The sequence below is a fragment of the Nycticebus coucang genome, chromosome 2 (assembly GCF_027406575.1).
Source record: "Nycticebus coucang isolate mNycCou1 chromosome 2, mNycCou1.pri, whole genome shotgun sequence".
Lineage (NCBI taxonomy): Eukaryota > Metazoa > Chordata > Mammalia > Primates > Lorisidae > Nycticebus > Nycticebus coucang.
Genome location: NC_069781.1, coordinates 46,321,295 through 46,337,801, shown reverse-complemented (window position 1 = coordinate 46,337,801; position 16,507 = coordinate 46,321,295). Strand labels below are relative to the sequence as shown.

The 16,507-nt window shown below is 40.0% G+C and overlaps 2 protein-coding genes across 3 annotated transcripts; one reads left to right on the top strand and one right to left on the bottom strand.

Annotated features, from left to right (window-relative positions):
* Positions 1-3,667: 3,667 nt before the first annotated feature.
* On the bottom strand, positions 3,668-15,884 carry TOPORS (TOP1 binding arginine/serine rich protein, E3 ubiquitin ligase). Its single transcript, XM_053570984.1, has 3 exons — positions 15,686-15,884; positions 13,975-14,169; positions 3,668-8,174 (listed from the first exon to the last, which is right to left on the bottom strand). The coding sequence occupies exons 1-3, from the start codon at positions 15,686-15,688 to the stop codon at positions 5,274-5,276; spliced, it is 3,099 nt and encodes a 1,032-aa protein (XP_053426959.1). The 5' UTR covers positions 15,689-15,884; the 3' UTR covers positions 3,668-5,273.
* On the top strand, positions 14,887-16,299 carry SMIM27 (small integral membrane protein 27). 2 transcript variants are annotated; one of them, XM_053570999.1, is made up of 3 exons: positions 14,887-15,080; positions 15,442-15,731; positions 16,079-16,299. In XM_053570999.1, the coding sequence occupies exons 2-3, from the start codon at positions 15,687-15,689 to the stop codon at positions 16,199-16,201; spliced, it is 168 nt and encodes a 55-aa protein (XP_053426974.1). In that variant the 5' UTR covers positions 14,887-15,080; positions 15,442-15,686; the 3' UTR covers positions 16,202-16,299. The 2 variants fall into 2 exon arrangements, 1 of the variants encoding a protein (XP_053426974.1); XR_008375715.1 differs by lacking the exons at positions 14,887-15,080; positions 15,442-15,731 and adding an exon at positions 15,821-15,958.
* The last annotated feature ends 208 nt before the right edge of the window (positions 16,300-16,507 follow it).

The following is a 16,507-nucleotide window of genomic DNA, read 5'->3' as shown; positions in this document are numbered from 1 at the left end:
CCTGTATTTCTCACCTTAGATGTTCATATCACCATGTACCTCTCACATGGCCAAAAAAAGGGAAAAAACTCTGCCTCACAGCCTATGTCCTTCTAAATGTCGCCCTTATCTTGCCTAGTCTGCTTCGGAAGTCTCTTAAATCCAGCCTTTCCTCAGGATCCCCATTGTCACTGTTCTCGTACACAAGCTTTTCTCATATATTGTTTCGAGCAGAGTTTTTTTGGTTTGTTTTTTTAAACAGTCTGCTTTGTTACCTGGGGTAGAGTGCCTTGGCATTAGCCTCACAGCAACCTCAAACTCTTGGGCTCCAGTGATCCTAATGCCTCAGCCTCCCAAGTAGCTCAAACTACAGGCAAGAGCCACCACACTTGGCTAATTTTTCCTATTTTTAGTCGAGATGAGGTCTCACTCTTGCTCAGGCTGGTCTCAAACTCCTCAACTCAAGCGATCCACCTGTCTTGGCCTCCCAGAGTGCTAAGATTACAGATGTGAGTATATCTGTAATCTGTGCATTTCGTGCACCTGGCAGAAAAGAGCTTCTCAAAGTCTTTTACTAAGGCCTTCCCGGTCCATACTTTCTTCTGCCTTACTACTTGTTTCTTTGGAACAAATCTTTCTTTAAAATTCCTGTTAGTGCTGTCCTATTCATTCTTACATCCCTAGCACTTAGCATAGTCTTGAACCATATGTACTTAATCTTGTATGAATAAAGAAATTTTACAGATAGAAAAGCAAAGCGATATCCTCTTGCCTAGGAGAGAACTATTTACCTATTTGAAGTGCAGATTGTCATGGAGATAAGCCCAAGTCAGCCTACTCCAGGCAAATTCTAGATGCCTAATTTGGTCCCTTCGTGTCTACATAAAAGTATATTAGCACCCAATGGTCTGGAACAGTCATACAGTTTCAGATTGGACGGGAAAGAATTTAGTTTAACCTACCTTGAATTTCATTTTCCTTGTTGCTTGCTTTGCTCAGCCATAGATCCAACGATGTTTACCATCTCCCAATATGCTTGTAGGCCAAGGAAGATTTACTGATTTTCATGACATAGTAACTAGTCTTACCATACCTTTTAAAATGGTCATATTCCACACTATTTTCCAATACCTAAGTGATTCAGGCATTAACTAAAAACCCATAATCAGGAAATTATTTAGCAAGTGTTATTTATCCTCTGTATGTCAGCTGCGCTGTGAAGGAACACAAATATAAAAAGCAAATATAATTCCCATAACCCAACTACCATTTTCTTCCTGTCCTGTATCCCCTGCCATCACCCAGTAACTTTCATGTTGAGGATACTTACAGCCTGGCAGATCACCATTCTCAATTCCAGTTACCTACTTCTACCCATGCCTAGAACTAGGCACTCTCACGAACCCCTTAATATCACCATGTTCTCCAAAGATATTGATCATGTCATAGCTATACTTCCTTCCCTACACAGCCCAGATACCAGATGTGTAAATTTGGCTACTGTCACCAGTATCTCCCTCAACTCCCTTACTGCTTTGTTCTTTTACTACTCATGTCCAGCAGAACTTCTGCAGATAAATCCATCTACTTATTCACATAGTACTTGTATGTCCAATATTAGTTTCTATTTCTACTCCTACAGTGTTGAACGCTTCCAGGACAAGAAGGAATCACAGATCTTGTGTCCCACATACTTAAACACTGCATCTCAGGTGAGGCCTTAACATTAATCAGCAATTCTTGGTGCTCTCCATGCCTTCCGCTCCTCTCAAGATGGAGTCTACTCAAGACCATCATTCCCAGATGGCATTCTTCCTATTTCATGAAGAGAGGCTTTAGGGTATGCATATCTCATCTTAATGCATCTACTCCCACATATCTACTTTGACCTCCTGCCATTTTAAAGTTAAGACTTGCCTTTGCCATGCATTGCTAATTCACTTGCTTATATTCTGGTTCAACCCTCCCATTCAGGAACTTTGCTTCATCAGTTACTGTTCTCCTTTATTTTCAACCTTTCCTGGGTCAGGGACTCTTTCCCAAAGGCTCAAGCCTCTCTCCCATTTTAAATTAAAAAACAATAAAAAAAAAACCTCTTCTGATTTTATCTGCCTCTAGTTTAATCTGTATTCTTTCATGGTCTGGTTTCTAGGACCCCCATCGAAAGGTGCATCTACACTCAGAATGCTGATGAAATCAAGTTTTTGACAAAGAAAACCCTGTCTCTAGCTACAGGGCTAGCAACAGCCCAAACCAGACCAGACTTGGGTTATAGCACCTGAAAGTATCTTCTGAAAACATCTGCAAGTCCAGAGATGTGCTACTGGCTGGCTCAGCATGTCTCCATTCTGTGATGGCAGGAGACTGCAATTATTCCTCATGAAGGAAGAATTCCCTTCGTGTGCAGTTGTCATCAGCTTGTCTGGCATAGCCCCTGCCCCTTTGTACACCCATTGCTCATCTTTACTATAGAATGCCCTGGACTGGCTGGCGTGAAGAGCTGAGAAAGTCAAACTTCATTACTTAGGAGGTAAAAAGCAGTAACAAGTTTTCAAAGCAGGATCATTAATGAAAAAGCATGAAAAGACTCAGCTCTTATTCCCAAGGAGTAAGTGTATTGCTTAAAATACACTATTAGGCTAAAGGACAATGAAGCTTCTTGAGAACAGAAGGCAAATTTTCATCAATTTCTAAAATCTCCAGGATCTATCCATTCATCCAGTATTTTAAGCACTTCTATGTGAAGTGAAAAGGATGTAGCACTACACCTTCAACAGAGTTGTCACAGCACTTTCAGACTGGTGGGAGACAAGGCTTTTAGTAATCAATTACCAATTGTCACAGGTGTTCTAGAGTCTAGGGTTGTTCAAAGAGCAAGTAAGGGGAAATAACAAGATGGTGGTGATGGCACACTTTTAACAGAAACCTAGTTTAGCCAGGATGGAGCTCAGCTTCCATCAGAAGAAAAATGCCATGTATGAAGGCTCCGATGTAGTGCGAATAATTATCTTCATAGCCCTCCCACAAATGAGGTGAGAGAAATGCTCAAGATGGACCAGAACCCAATAAGGTGGATTTGTAAACCAATTCACATTTTTGAACTTTTTGACTGCTTTTTTTTTTTTTTTTTGTGGTTTTTTGGCCGGGGCTGGGTTTGAACCCGCCACCTCCAGCATATGGGACAGGCACCGCCCTTGACTGCTTTTAATACTCTCAGAAAATGGGGAGCTACTGACGGATTTTAAATAGGGGAATGAAATGAAAAAAGTAATTTTAAAAGATGTTTTAAATGCTAAATCAAGAATGGATGGAAGGAAAAGGAGTCAATGCAGGCAGATCCATTATGGTAGTGTAAGTACAGATCTTGGCAGCCTAGACTGGATGGTATAAACACAATAAAATGTTAGAAAAATATTTAATGACCAGAATTTGGTGGTTAGATGAGGAGACTAAAAGACAGGGAGGACTTGGAAATTTTCTGCTTGAACACCCAAGAGGATAATGGTACCATGTATTGTTCTCATTAAATATTCAACTGAAGGGGCGACTCCTGTGGCCTTCAAAGGAGTAGGACGCCGGTCCCATATACTGGAGGTGGTGGGTTCAAACCTGGCCCCGGCCAAAAAAAAAAAAAAAAACTACAGAAAAAAAAAATATTCAACTGAAAACATGATGTGAAACCCACACTGTGGAATAAAATAGCCTTCTTAGCTTTTAATACTTGTTAATATTGTAATCACAAAGTAATCCCATATTTTCAATGTGTATTCTCGATCAACCTTAGTCTTTCCAGTTTCTTAATGTCTGAGCTTACTAAAAAATGCCAACATAAACTTGAGATTCTGGTAATTTTAAACCAATTTTGTCCTATCCTTAGAACATTCTGAACATGGCCTACGAATCCTGTTCCCACATTGTCCTTTGACTAATCCTGCCTTTCTTTTTGTTCTTGATACGCTAGGCTTCCCTTCTACCATTGGATCTTTGTTCATATCTTCCTCTGCTAATAGCAATTCTATTCCTAGTTAATGTGTACTTGTTTTCTGGATGCCAATTCAACTATTACCTCCATCTAAGATCAGGCCCCGTTATATACTGTTGTAAGGAATTATAGTTTTTCTTCAGATAATTTATTATAGTTTGTAATGTCATATTTGTATTTTCTGCTTTAATTAAATAATTCGTAAGCCCCCCAAGGGAATGTATCTGCTTTGCTCTACCACTGAAATCTAGTACAGAACTCCTCACTTACCAGGCATTCCCATTTTTATTGAATAAACATATGTGGAAGCAAGGCAAACTAAAGGCTGAATTCAGATTTCATTCAAGCTGTGCTGTTCACTAGCATTCCTACATCAGTCTAGATATAATTTTATCGTCTCATCTCTCAAGCAAGATAAACACAGCCACTCTGTACATTGGTAAATGTAAAAATACGGCAAGGGCATTTTGTGTTTTTAGTAAACAAAACACTACTAAACAGCACTGGTTTAAAATACAAGTGAATGAGATACTCCTCAAGATGTGATTAAAGAACTAAAATAATCATGAAAACTGTAAAGTATTTGTAAATGAAGATCACTTGAAATTTAGGATTTATGACACAACTATGTCCTTAGCTATTTTCAAAATTCTGACTCTACTAACATCTTTTTAAAGCAATGCTACATAAGAAAATTTCTGATTTTTTAAAGTGTTACTGTTTTATTTTTTCTTTTGCTGATACACTTTTTTTTTAAACTGACAGTCTAGATAAAGTATATAAAGGAAATTGGAAATTTTTCTTTTGGCAGAAGTCAAGATAAACTGTGCAGATTAAAATGCCTCAAGTATTGGTTTTGAGTCATACAAATTTTAAGAAAAATAAAGACTGTCCAAAGGGATTCTTCTAGCTTATAACACATTTCCAGAATAACTCTAAAAAAAAAAAAAAAGTTCAAAAATACTCATTACCTCAAAAATATGTCAATACCATATGGCTTTATGAAATAACTTCTAAAATTTATATTTTTATTTAAAAAGGATCCCAAGTTTTAAATAAACTGCTAACAATATCACTTTCTTCACTTAAAAGTGCATATCTCTGAGGGTGGGACATACATAACTTTTTGAACAAATAATTTTTTTTACAAATTAACACCAAAAAAAAATTCACTTAAAATATTTAAAGGGGAAAAAACGTTTTCAACGAAAGTCATCTTTAAATAGACTATAATTGATGACATTGTTCCTTTTCTTCCTTTTCATACCACCAGAATTCTCAATGAGATGCTTTGGCAGTTTTAAGATACATCTCAGTCTCTACCAAGAAACACTGACGTTAATGTCCGTGGAGATGGCAACTGCCTTGACGGCTCAGTCTGAAAAGACGCAACATTATCAGGCTGCTTCTCCAAATCAGAGGTAAAGGTGCTCTCTTCTCTTACATCAAGAGTTTGTTCAACTGAAGCTGCTGGGAGTGGAATATGATCTACAGTTTTGTTGGCATCACTGAAATTGTTGGTAAGTGTGGTAAGATCACACTCCTTATCCAGGACTCCAAATTCATCTTCTATTGTAACTATGTCTTTAGTTTCAAAGGGTTCCAAGGAAGGAGCCAAAAACTCATTTTGCAGAGGTTCCTGAGGTCTATTATTGTCACCTTCTGCATCTTCTTTTACTTCAGAATTCTTATCACTGTCACTGTCAATGGTAATTACAACTGGGGAACGTGAAGTATTATCTCCATGGTGTTTCTTATGCTTCTTCTTGTGTTTCTTCTTTTTCTTTTTATGATGTTTGCTCGTATCAGTAGCTCTTCCTTCATAAACTATCTCTACACTCAGGCTCCGGGCCCTTTTCCTCCTCTTGTGTTTTGTCTCTCTGTCTGATGATCGGCTGTCTGAAAAACTGTCACTCTCGTTTTTGTAGTTTCCATCCAATTTTGATGAAGATTTTTGGTAATGACTGGCCTTTACTTTAGAAGTAAATTCATGCGATGGTTGAGCCACTTCGTTAGTACCCTCCAAATGCCGCGTTTTGTATTTTCGTTTTCCTCCAGGTTTTTCATTTCTCCCTCGTTCAGGCCCTGTAGATGCAGTCCTTGATCTGTTACTAGACAGGCTCCTTGATCTGTGCCTTTCATAGTAGTAGTATTTCCTTTCACTGTGATTAGTTTTTTTCCTAGCATTTGTTCTTTCAGAAAAGGACTGAATTCTAAATTCTGGACTTGAAGATTGTCTGGAATAATGAGCTCTGGACAGAGTCCTCCTCCTGTAAGATGATTCGTAGCCATCCCTCTCTTTGTTTCGACTATAATAAGTGTACTCCCACTTGTATCTGCTTCCATAATTATTTCTTAAATAATATCGATCTCTATTTCTGCTCCGTGATACTCTTTTACCATGATCACTACTACGAGACCTTGATCTGCTTGTACTTTCACTACTTAGAGACAGAGTTTGGCTTCTTCTTGACCAGCTGCTATCTCTAGTTCTTGATCTGTTTTTGTCTCTTCTTCCTCTTGGTCTACTTTCCCTGCTTCTAGATCTCTTGCTCTTCATTCTTTTCTTCCCGTGATGCTTTCTATGATTCCTCTGATCATACCCACTTCTACTCTGGGAACGTGAATCTGAACTTCTTGATCTTCCCCTCTTCCTGTGTCTATGGTTATATGGAGAATATACGCTGTCTCCTCTCATAGATGAGCTTACATCTCTGGAAGATGACAATGATGTAGATCGTTTTTCTTCCTTCTTTGATTTGATTCTTGTATCAGCATCACAATGACCTTTATTTATTTGCTCATCCTTTCCAAGGACAGAGTGTGGAGATGAACATCTACTGTCACCACTATCACCAGAACTGTAAGACTGGTCTTGTTCTTGTGTCTTCCCTGTCTCTACTTTCTCATAAGTGCCTATTTCCTCAGAATCAGAGGACAGTTCAACAAGTTCTGGGGTCCGCTCAGCTAGTGGTTTAACAAAACCAACAATGACACAATTATCTGATGAAGAATCACTGTCATTATTTAAGTCCTCACTGGTTTGTAATCCTTGTATCTGAGAAGTGGCTCCGCCTGTGGCAAGTTCTTCATCTGAACTGTCAGAAGTATTTAAAAGGGAAGACATCGCAACATGTACCTGCTCTGAGCTTGAGTAAGATGGTCCCGGAGTTTCATCATCCCATGGTGCCTGACTAACAGTGGCTACATTAACATCTAACTCTTGGGTCTCAGCCTCATCTGGAGAGATAGTTATGACTGAAGAATCAGAATGGCTGCCTTCTTCATATGCAGGAGCAGGGCAATCATAATTGGCATGCTGGTCAAAGGCTGCCATGTTAAAAGGAGAGCGGGCAAAACTGATAAATTCATGTATAAAATGCTCAGTTCGATTAAGTAAAAATGGTCTTAAATCAGATACAAATGCCTGACTCTCCAAATCATAGCGAGTAACATTACTCATGATTATGTGCTGGACAATATTCACTAAAGATCCATGAGCTCCAAAAAGAACTGTAAGTTCCCGTTTTAACCACGGGACTAATCTGTGCAGGCAAGCTGGATTTCTACGAAAAAATTCAGCTGAAATATCCCTATAGCGGCCACCATCTTCAACATTTCTAACTCGAGCACCAGCACGATAGAGAGTTCGTCTAAAATTAATAATATCTTGTTCTTGAATTTTCCGCAAAGATCTTTCATCAGCAGTAGTTGGCCTTCTTACTGCAATCTGTCTCATAAACTGAGGCATTTCAACATCTCTAGATCTTGTCGAAATGCCTAACCCTTCAAATAGTACTCCACTATCTGGTGGAGTTGTTGTTCTTCTGTTCATGGTACTGCTAGGTAAATAAACAGCATTTAGAGGACGGCGAAATCGTCGACCATCAGGGGTGGCAAAAGAACCATTGTATGAAGACCTTAGGACATATTCCTTAAAGTCATCTTCTGCCCTCACAGAATGGAAAATAGAATCAAAGGGCTGCTTACATAATGGACACTCAGCTTTGTTTTTTGACCATTCCTGTACACAGCGAAAACAGAACTTATGTAAGCAGCGATCTAAGTAAGATACATTATCAAATCTATCCAAGCATATAGGACACTTAGAATCAGGAGATGCATCAGCTGGTACTGTCTGTTGCAATTTGCTAGTGCCAGCTTTAGGTGAAAAGTTGTCCATTTTAAATTCCTTAGCAGCTGATGCCATTATCTGTAAAAGGGAAAGAAATATATCAGTAACCTAATAAAAGAGAAATGACTAAATCATCTGAACAAAAATGCAAATAAAGACCTGAAACATACTTTGGTGAAAATACTTGAGTGATTCATTACTTTTGTAACATCAAGGGGCAGTGAGGCATAGTAATGTAGTGCTGAAAGCACAAGCTCTAAGGCCACACTTCCTGGGATAGAATGAATTGTAGTTCCACACTGTAGCTGTGGACGTTATTATCTCTGTGCTATAATTTCATCTGTAGGTCAATGATAATAGAACCTGACACACACGGTTTGTGAAGATGTAAAAAGCCCTTAGAAAAAGTCCCTGGTACGTTGTAAGCTCTCAACATTATGGGACACTCCAATATGACATATATGAAAAAGTACAAAGAAAACATTCAATGTACCCATATATCCATCCATTTAACTACTCAACTTTTCTCATGGTTATTCCAGACTTTTAAAAATGATCCTTACCTTCCTCTATTACAAAAGATAACACTCCAAAGATAAAAAAATGCCACATTCCTCACTTGTTATTTTTATGTATAGTTTTATAACTTTTAAACATATATGGCCCTAATATTAGTTTATATACTGATTTATGTGATAATACTGTATATGTACTTACTAAAACAGTGGTGAGATAGAATTTACATCCCAGAAATTTCAACTGTTTAAACCAATTCTACAGCAAAAGGTTTTTACTAAAAAAAATCTTTGTGAAAATTAAATAAGAGGATCATAGTAAATGCTGAGTAAATGTTAGCTGCTACTATTATTACTCTACTACATCATTATGGTTATTACTACACTATTATATCCAGTTAATCACTCATTCCTTTCAGCATTCCTAAGAAATCTTCAAAAATCAAGCCACTAAGTATCATGAAATCATGTTTTGATCCCCTTCCCTATTATCTTTTTCCACAAGAATCACTTGGGTGTTAAAAGATTAGTTTTAAATGTATCACTTTACATTGGCTCACAACTTACAAAATGAATTTGCCACAGTTGAAATCCAGTATGCATTATATATCCAGTATATATTTTAGATATTATATATTATAATGTATTATATATATTTTGGCCTAATCTTATAAACCCCTTTTTAGCTGCATTCCATACTTACCACTTTGTATACATTAAATATTAGTTTCTTCCTTTATGTTCCCTTGGGTCTATTAGTCATCTTTCTCCACCTCCTCTATCATAGATGTTCTATCACTAGTCAACTTATACCAAGTCAGTCAAATAATAGAATTGTAATTTTCTAATTAGACTCATTGGCCTTAACAACTGTAAGAAAAACCAATAAACAAAATCCACAACAAAAAACTATGGCGAAAAGCTAAGTATTCCATAATGGGTTTCAAACTTAACTTGTTCATTAGGGCATTTTGGCTTTCCAATAGAGAATTAAAGGCTAAATGAAATGTTTCTTCAGGGGTCTAAATACTTCTAGTCTTCTATGTTCTCAACTTGAAATGCAAAAATCACCACTATGAAATATTTAACAGGTTTAGAAAAACAGAATCATAAATTCATAATACTAATTTCTTTTCTATTAATATACTTAAACACTGAACTTTAGTACTATATAACTCTCCCAGCATTCCCCTTCTAAGGTATCTTTTTTTTTCCCCAAATCCATCCATGGGGGTGGAGGGGAATCTTTAGGATCAAAGACAGTGTGCATGTGTAAGAATGAAGAGGTAGAGAAGAGCAGGAAAGGAGACCTAGTCTGAAAACCAGGTTTTACCTAAACTAGCTCTATAAACCAAAGAAATCCACATAACTCTAGACTTTAGTTTTCTTCTCCATACAATGAAGAGATTATTAAACTTGTAAAAAACTGGTGATTCCAAATCAATATTTTTTATCTTCATTTATTTCCTTGGAATGTAGAATTTTAGTGTGGAATTTGTGCTTACACATTTCCAATTTATTCATAGTATAAAAAATTACAGCCCACAATAAATTATTAAAGGAAATTACTAGATAGTATAAAGTTCAAATAAAATAAAATATCAATGAAGAATTTTTAAAAATATGAAACCTTAGTTCTCTCCATCTAGTTTTATAAGTCTGTTAACCACTTTCACAGGTTAAGGTTAAAGAAAACTGCTAACGTCCTCCCAAACAGCTAATAAGAACAAATAAATTAGAGTTCTCTCATTTCTACATAGGAATCTTTAGCTACAAAGAATAGTATTCATCAGAAACATCAAACAGCAAAGCCTATCTATCATCAAATAAGGGATTACCTCCTTTAAAATCATCACTGAATGCTAAATGTGTCTCAAAATGCAAATGAAGTAGATTAACATATGACACAGCAATTCCATACTTACAGATCTACCCAAGAGAAATTAAAATATATCCATACAAAAACTTGTATATGAACATTCACATGGAGCATCAGTCGAAAAATCTCAAAATAAACTGGAGAAAAAAATAAGTCACAAAGACCACATAGATGCGATTTACATAAAATGTCCCGAACAGGCAAATTTACAGAGGTGGAAAGCAGACTAGTGGTTGGCAGGGACTGTAATGAGATGTCTGAGATGAAAATGTTCTACAATTAGATTAGTGATGACTGCACAACTCTGTAAATAATACTAAAAAACTACTGAATATTTTAAATAGGCGAACTTTATGAATGGAATGTAAACTGTATCTCAACAAAGGTGTTTAAAAATACAAATCAAGGTTCCTGTCCTGGAGTAGTTGCAAAAAAAAAAGAAAAAACACAAATCAAGACAAAAACCTGAATGGTTAAAAGATTAAGACTGGCAGATTTGCAGGAGAGGTTCTGGGTTTAGATAACAAAGGTGGACAGATGTAAACAGTGCTTCAGGTTCCAAAAGTCTGTAAAGGTTTCCCTACCCCAACAGTCTAAGAATTGGGACTATAGGCTCAGCGCCTGTAGCTCAAGCAGGTAAGGGGCCAGCCACATACACCAGAGCTGGTGGGTTTGAATACAGCCCAGGCCTGCCAAACAATGGTAACTGCAACCAAAAAATAGCAGGACATTGTGGCAGGCGCCTGTAGCCCCAGCTACTTGGGAGGCTGAGGCAAGAGAATTGCTTAAGCCCAGGAGATGGAGGTTGCTGTGAGCTATGATGCCTCAGCACTCTACCCAGGGCGACAGCTTGAGGCTCTGGCTCAAAAAAAAAAAAAAAAGAATTGGGGACTATAAATTAATTCTTCCATATAGAAGATTAATCAGAACTTAATCAGTTTTAATTAAGTTCTCATTAATCTTCCCACTCCCTAAGCTGCCTCCAAATCTTCAAGTTTACCGAATCTTCAGAATAAACTGATTAAGTTAATTGGCTGGTTTTTAAGAAGAATAGAATCCTTCGTGTCACAATTTTAGGGGAATTTCAAATCATTAAGAAGCACACATTATCTAGGAAAAATTCATAGAGGAAGATAAAGGAGACTGGAATCAAAAAAAGTGCATCAACATCTGAAAAACTACAATGATGTAAACAAAGTAGGACTGCTTTGTAGAATTATATTTTTTATAAATATATATATTTTTTATAAAGTCAGACTTCCTATAAAAGTCATCTTCCATGTCATTCACTGCACATAAAATTTAACCATCTGATTACACTGGGGGAGTGATGTTAATCCTAACACACATCCAATGGGGTCAAGAATCACTACCATTTATTTGTTGTGTGACCTGGAGGAAGTTTTATTTCTCATAATCTCAAATTTTTCTCAATTTTAAAATGGAGTAAATGAACAGTACACATCTGAAAAAGTGGTTGCATAAAGGATGTACTCCATGTAAACCTTAGCACTGTTCTTGGTGTACGGTAAGAACTCAACACTGTTTCATGTTCTAGTGAAAATAAAATTAATTTTGGTTGTGTCATCACACATAAGGGCCCAAGGAATAGTGTATAAATACCAAATAATCATCATACCTAATTATTATACTCAACATATTTAAGCCAAGTGGCTAAAAAGACACACGTGGATAAACTAGAAAGACACCTTGAATTTTTTTTTTTTTTTTAGAGACAGTCTCACTTTGTCGCCCTTGGTAGAGTACTGTAGCGTCACAGCTCACAGCAACCTCCAGCAGCTCTTGGGCTTAAGCGATTCTCTTGCCTCAGCCTCCCGAGTAGCTGGCCAGAATCTGGCCCGGACTGTGGCTCAGTGAGTAGGGTGCCGGCCCCATATACCGAGGGTGGAGGGTTCAAACCCGGCACTCACCAAACTGCAACAACAAAAAATAGCTGGGCGTTGTGGCTGGCGCCTGTAGTCCCAGCTACTGTTCTTGGTGTCACCTTAAAGAAATCACTGTACCCGGGCGGCGCCTGTGGCTCAGTCGGTAAAGCGCCGGCCCCACATACCGAGGGTGGCGGGTTCAAACCCGGCCCCGGCCGAACTACAACCAAAAAATAGCCGGGCGTTGTGGCGGGCGCCTGTAGTCTCCCAGCTACTCGGGAGGCTGAGGCAAGAGAATCGCTTCAGCCCAGGAGTTGGAGGTTGCTGTGAGCCGTGTGAGGCCACGGCACTCTACCGAGGGCCATAAAGTGAGACTGTGTCTCTACAAAAAAAAAAAAAAAAAAGAAAAGAAATCACTGTACCCAACTGAATGAAGTTTAATTACCAATTCCAAAAGAGAACGCAAAAGTTATAGGATCAACAAAATTCTAATTCTAGCAATAGAAAGAAGTGCTTGGAAACTGTTTGCCTCTGAAGTAACTCATTCCAGATAAGTATGATTATGGACTAAAAAGCAAAACAAAAACATCTCACAGGCAAGATGGGATTGCTCACGCCCGTAATCCTAGCACTTGGGAGGCAGAGGAGAGTACATTGCTTGAGCTCAGGTTGGAGACCAGCCTGAGCAAGAGCGAGACGTCTCGCCATCTCTAAAAATATCCGGGCGTTGTGGGGGGCGCCTATAGTCCCAGTTACTTGGGAGGCTAAGGCAAGAGGATCGTTTAAGCCCAAGAGTTTGAGGTTGCTGTGAGCTGTGATGCCATAGCACGCTACCGAAGGTGACAAAGTAAAAGACTGTCTCCAAAAAAACGAACAACAACAAAAAGAATTTACGTAGCTGTTTCTTAATTGCTCTAAAATCTTGAAAAATCCAATATCAAAGTCTATTTCCTTTTCATTTTAAATCACTACATGCCTCATCTCAGCAATGAACCCCCGTTGCAGTCTACAAATCAACAGCCCACGTGGAAAGCTGTGTTAACTGGATATATGAAAAAGTCACAGGCAGTCAAGCCCAGCAGCCCAGCGCTTGTAACACAGAGCAGACAACTCCAGGAGTCACAGTAATAGTCGCTTCCTTTGGTTAAGAACTGACGCTGGCCAGTATCAAAGATAAGCGCCATATGCATTACATAAACACAACGAAGTAAAATATTGTTAGTCCCATTTTACAGAAAGGGCCAGGCAGGGGCTTAGGAAACCTACCCAAGGTCACACGCCCTGCCAGTGAGGACGCCACCAATCAGTCCCAGCGGTTTTTGTTTTTTCCCACAGACCAAACTCTTTCTAGTATTCGACTAGGCTCGCGCCCCTTGGGAGCGCTTCTTGGAAAGGTAACCCTCACCCGCCCACCAGCACCAAATCCACAGGTGCGCCGCAGAAGCCGCCCGCCAGGACAAGGGCCCTGCCCACCCAGGGCCGCACCACACTTCGGACAGAGACCGCAGCCCTCCACTCCCGGGCCTCGCTCCAGGCATGAGAGCCAACCCGCGTAGCCCTTCCGACCCCCGCGCCCCATTGTTCCAAACCTCACTTACCTCGGAAGATGCCGGCGCAGACCCGGCTGGGGCATTCGTAGCAAGCTCCCGACGGCCCAAAAAGCTGGGTCGGTGGCTGCAGGATCCGCGGAGGCGTACCCGGCGACTTCTCCGCCTACCTTCAGCAGCCGGAGCAGGCCGGGGCGTTTCACCCTCCTCGCGAGAAAGCGAAGACCCCAGCGGCTGCTTCGACCCCTGTGATGTAAAGCGCGCGTCACCAATGGCAGTTTAGAGGCGGAGCAGAGAGAAACGCACCCACTTTCAGCTCCCAGCGCGTCAAAACACAGCACCCGCCTTCTGTAACGCAGGCGCAGGAGATAGCCTGCACTGGGGGCGGTGCCCACCTTCCCGCTGAGACCCAGCCCTTCCCCCACCGCTCTTTAATCGGTCCGAAGGCAACGCCAACCTCCAGGGCAAAAATCACTACGGTCCCTGTTTCATTACTTGCTATGGGGGTTATGAAGACACTAGTTTAAGATTCGCTCCTAACTTGGCCGGAAAACACAGTAATTAACTCGATGGCATTTAAACCTCACCGAACTGTGAAAGTTAATAAATAAAATTATCTCTATAGCGTATAAAGTATCTATTACAGGGGGTCTCACCTCTAGTTACACCTAGAAATAACAGGATTCGAAAGGGATCCAAAACCAGAGCCCACTCAGTATCTACCCTACAAAGTCTTGAGAGATCTGCTCCATTCTAGAGAGAAACAGGATGGTCTACCAGAACAGGGTCTGTACTTACCCAAACGGATATGATTTTTGTTTTTCCCCGTCCCTCTGCCAGAAATCTAGATTAAACTCTTAAAATGATATTTGAGATGTATACCGAGAGAAAGTCAGACTAAAGAGGCTCGTTGCCAGACTCTACTACTCGGGCCTCAACTGTGAGCGCACTAAACATTCTAGAACTGACCTTGGTGTCCTCGCGTACCAAACTGTCGTATTTGGGGGCTTAATATTTCATATTTGCTGCCTCTCTAAGCTCCGACTAAACACCCAACAAACACTTGTTGATTGGTACATTACGGTGGGTAACGCGTGCCACGTATTTCTTCTTGGAAGCATCATTTACATCAACAAGCTACTGCGTTCTCAAAGACCGTAAGTTTCTTGGAGAATGACTTGACAGGAATTCCCAAAATCATGTTACTGTTATATAGTGGGTGGCATTCTTATTTATGCCAAAGACGAACACACAAACGTCTAGCTATATTATGTGGGAACAAATACGGGGGATAGTGAATGATAATTCTTCAACCGCAGACGCCAGTATAATATTCAAAACATTATTTTTCAAGTTAACTTTTAAATGCACACGACAGCACATAATTCTGCATTAATACCTCACTGCAACTAGAAAGAAAACCAATGGAGGAGGCACGCCTACCTCCCTAAGCGGCAAAAAAAAGAAAGAAAAAAACAATTTTTAACGTATTTTCTCGTTTCATTCTTTCCCTAAAAGGCGGGCTAGGCCCCGGATCACGTGATCCCATCCTCAACTCCAGGCGGAGACCGATCACGTGATCCACCCCCAACTCCGGGCGGAAGATGCCAGCCAGACTGCACAACACGCTCCTAGAAGCCAGGGGGCGGGCATGCGCGCCAGGCTGAAAGATGGCCGCAGCTGCCCGGTAGGCACCGCCTGAGAGGTTACTCTAGGGCCCGCAGTTCCCGCCTGTTCCCCCAACCGGCCGCCGTTTCCTTACCATGAAGCCAGTGAGTCGCCGCACCCTGGACTGGATTTATTCAGCGGTAGGTTCCAGGTCTGGCAGAGCTCCACGGTGTCGACTGCCTAGGCCCGCAGGCGAAAGGGCCCTATTTATTCAGCGCCCCGAAACTCCAAAACCCATTCTTGATTTAAGCGTTTCACCCTCTCACCTCGACTCCACCCCTTCCTGGAGGATACGCTCTTCCGCTTGTTACGTAATAGTTGCTGGGTGTACCCGCCTCTGGAACTCTATTTATTCGAATTTGTCACTGTAAGTACCGCGTAGCAGTGGTACAGGGTAACCTGACAGGGGCGTGGGGAATTACCTGGCACTCTATGGTAGTGTTTTGCTTTCACGTCCCTTTTAGCGTTTTGTATGTGTTTTTTTCAGTTGCTGCTCGCGATCGTTTTTCTTTCATGGGGATACGTCATCTATGCATCAACAGTAGCTGCGAGACGACAGCTAAGGAAGGAATACCCAGACAAAATCTTTGGGATGGATGAACATTTGTAACTCCTCTGGATCTAATTGTCTTTAAATACAGTTCTTTTCCTCATGCTTATCTGACATCTGTGTAAATTTAAAAATAAAACTCATAATAACAGTTTGCAGTTTTATTTCGAAAGTCCTTTATAATAAGCACTAAAATGAAAAGTTTCCAAATCCTTAGAGATTTTAGTCTTTTATATTCTCATACGACAAAATTGAAAGCAACCAAGATCTGACAGTCTTCGGTATCAGAGCATGGAATCATAAGCTTTTCAATTGAGTTTCCAAATTTCTTCAAAAATGCCTCAGAAAGCCTTGAAATCAAAAGTA

What these genes read in the sequence shown, in the direction of transcription:
- TOPORS (XM_053570984.1), bottom strand. An exon ending in CTGCGCCGGCATCTTCCGAG is followed by an intron (nt 8,175 to 13,974) that starts GTAAGTGAGGTT and finishes TCCCTTTTACAG; the next exon opens with ATAATGGCATCAGCTGCTAA.
- SMIM27 (XM_053570999.1), top strand. Translation starts at nt 15,687, where the DNA reads ATGAAGCCAGTGAGTCGCCGCACCCTGGACTGGATTTATTCAGCG. An exon ending in TGGACTGGATTTATTCAGCG is followed by an intron (nt 15,732 to 16,078) that starts GTAGGTTCCAGG and finishes TGTTTTTTTCAG; the next exon opens with TTGCTGCTCGCGATCGTTTT.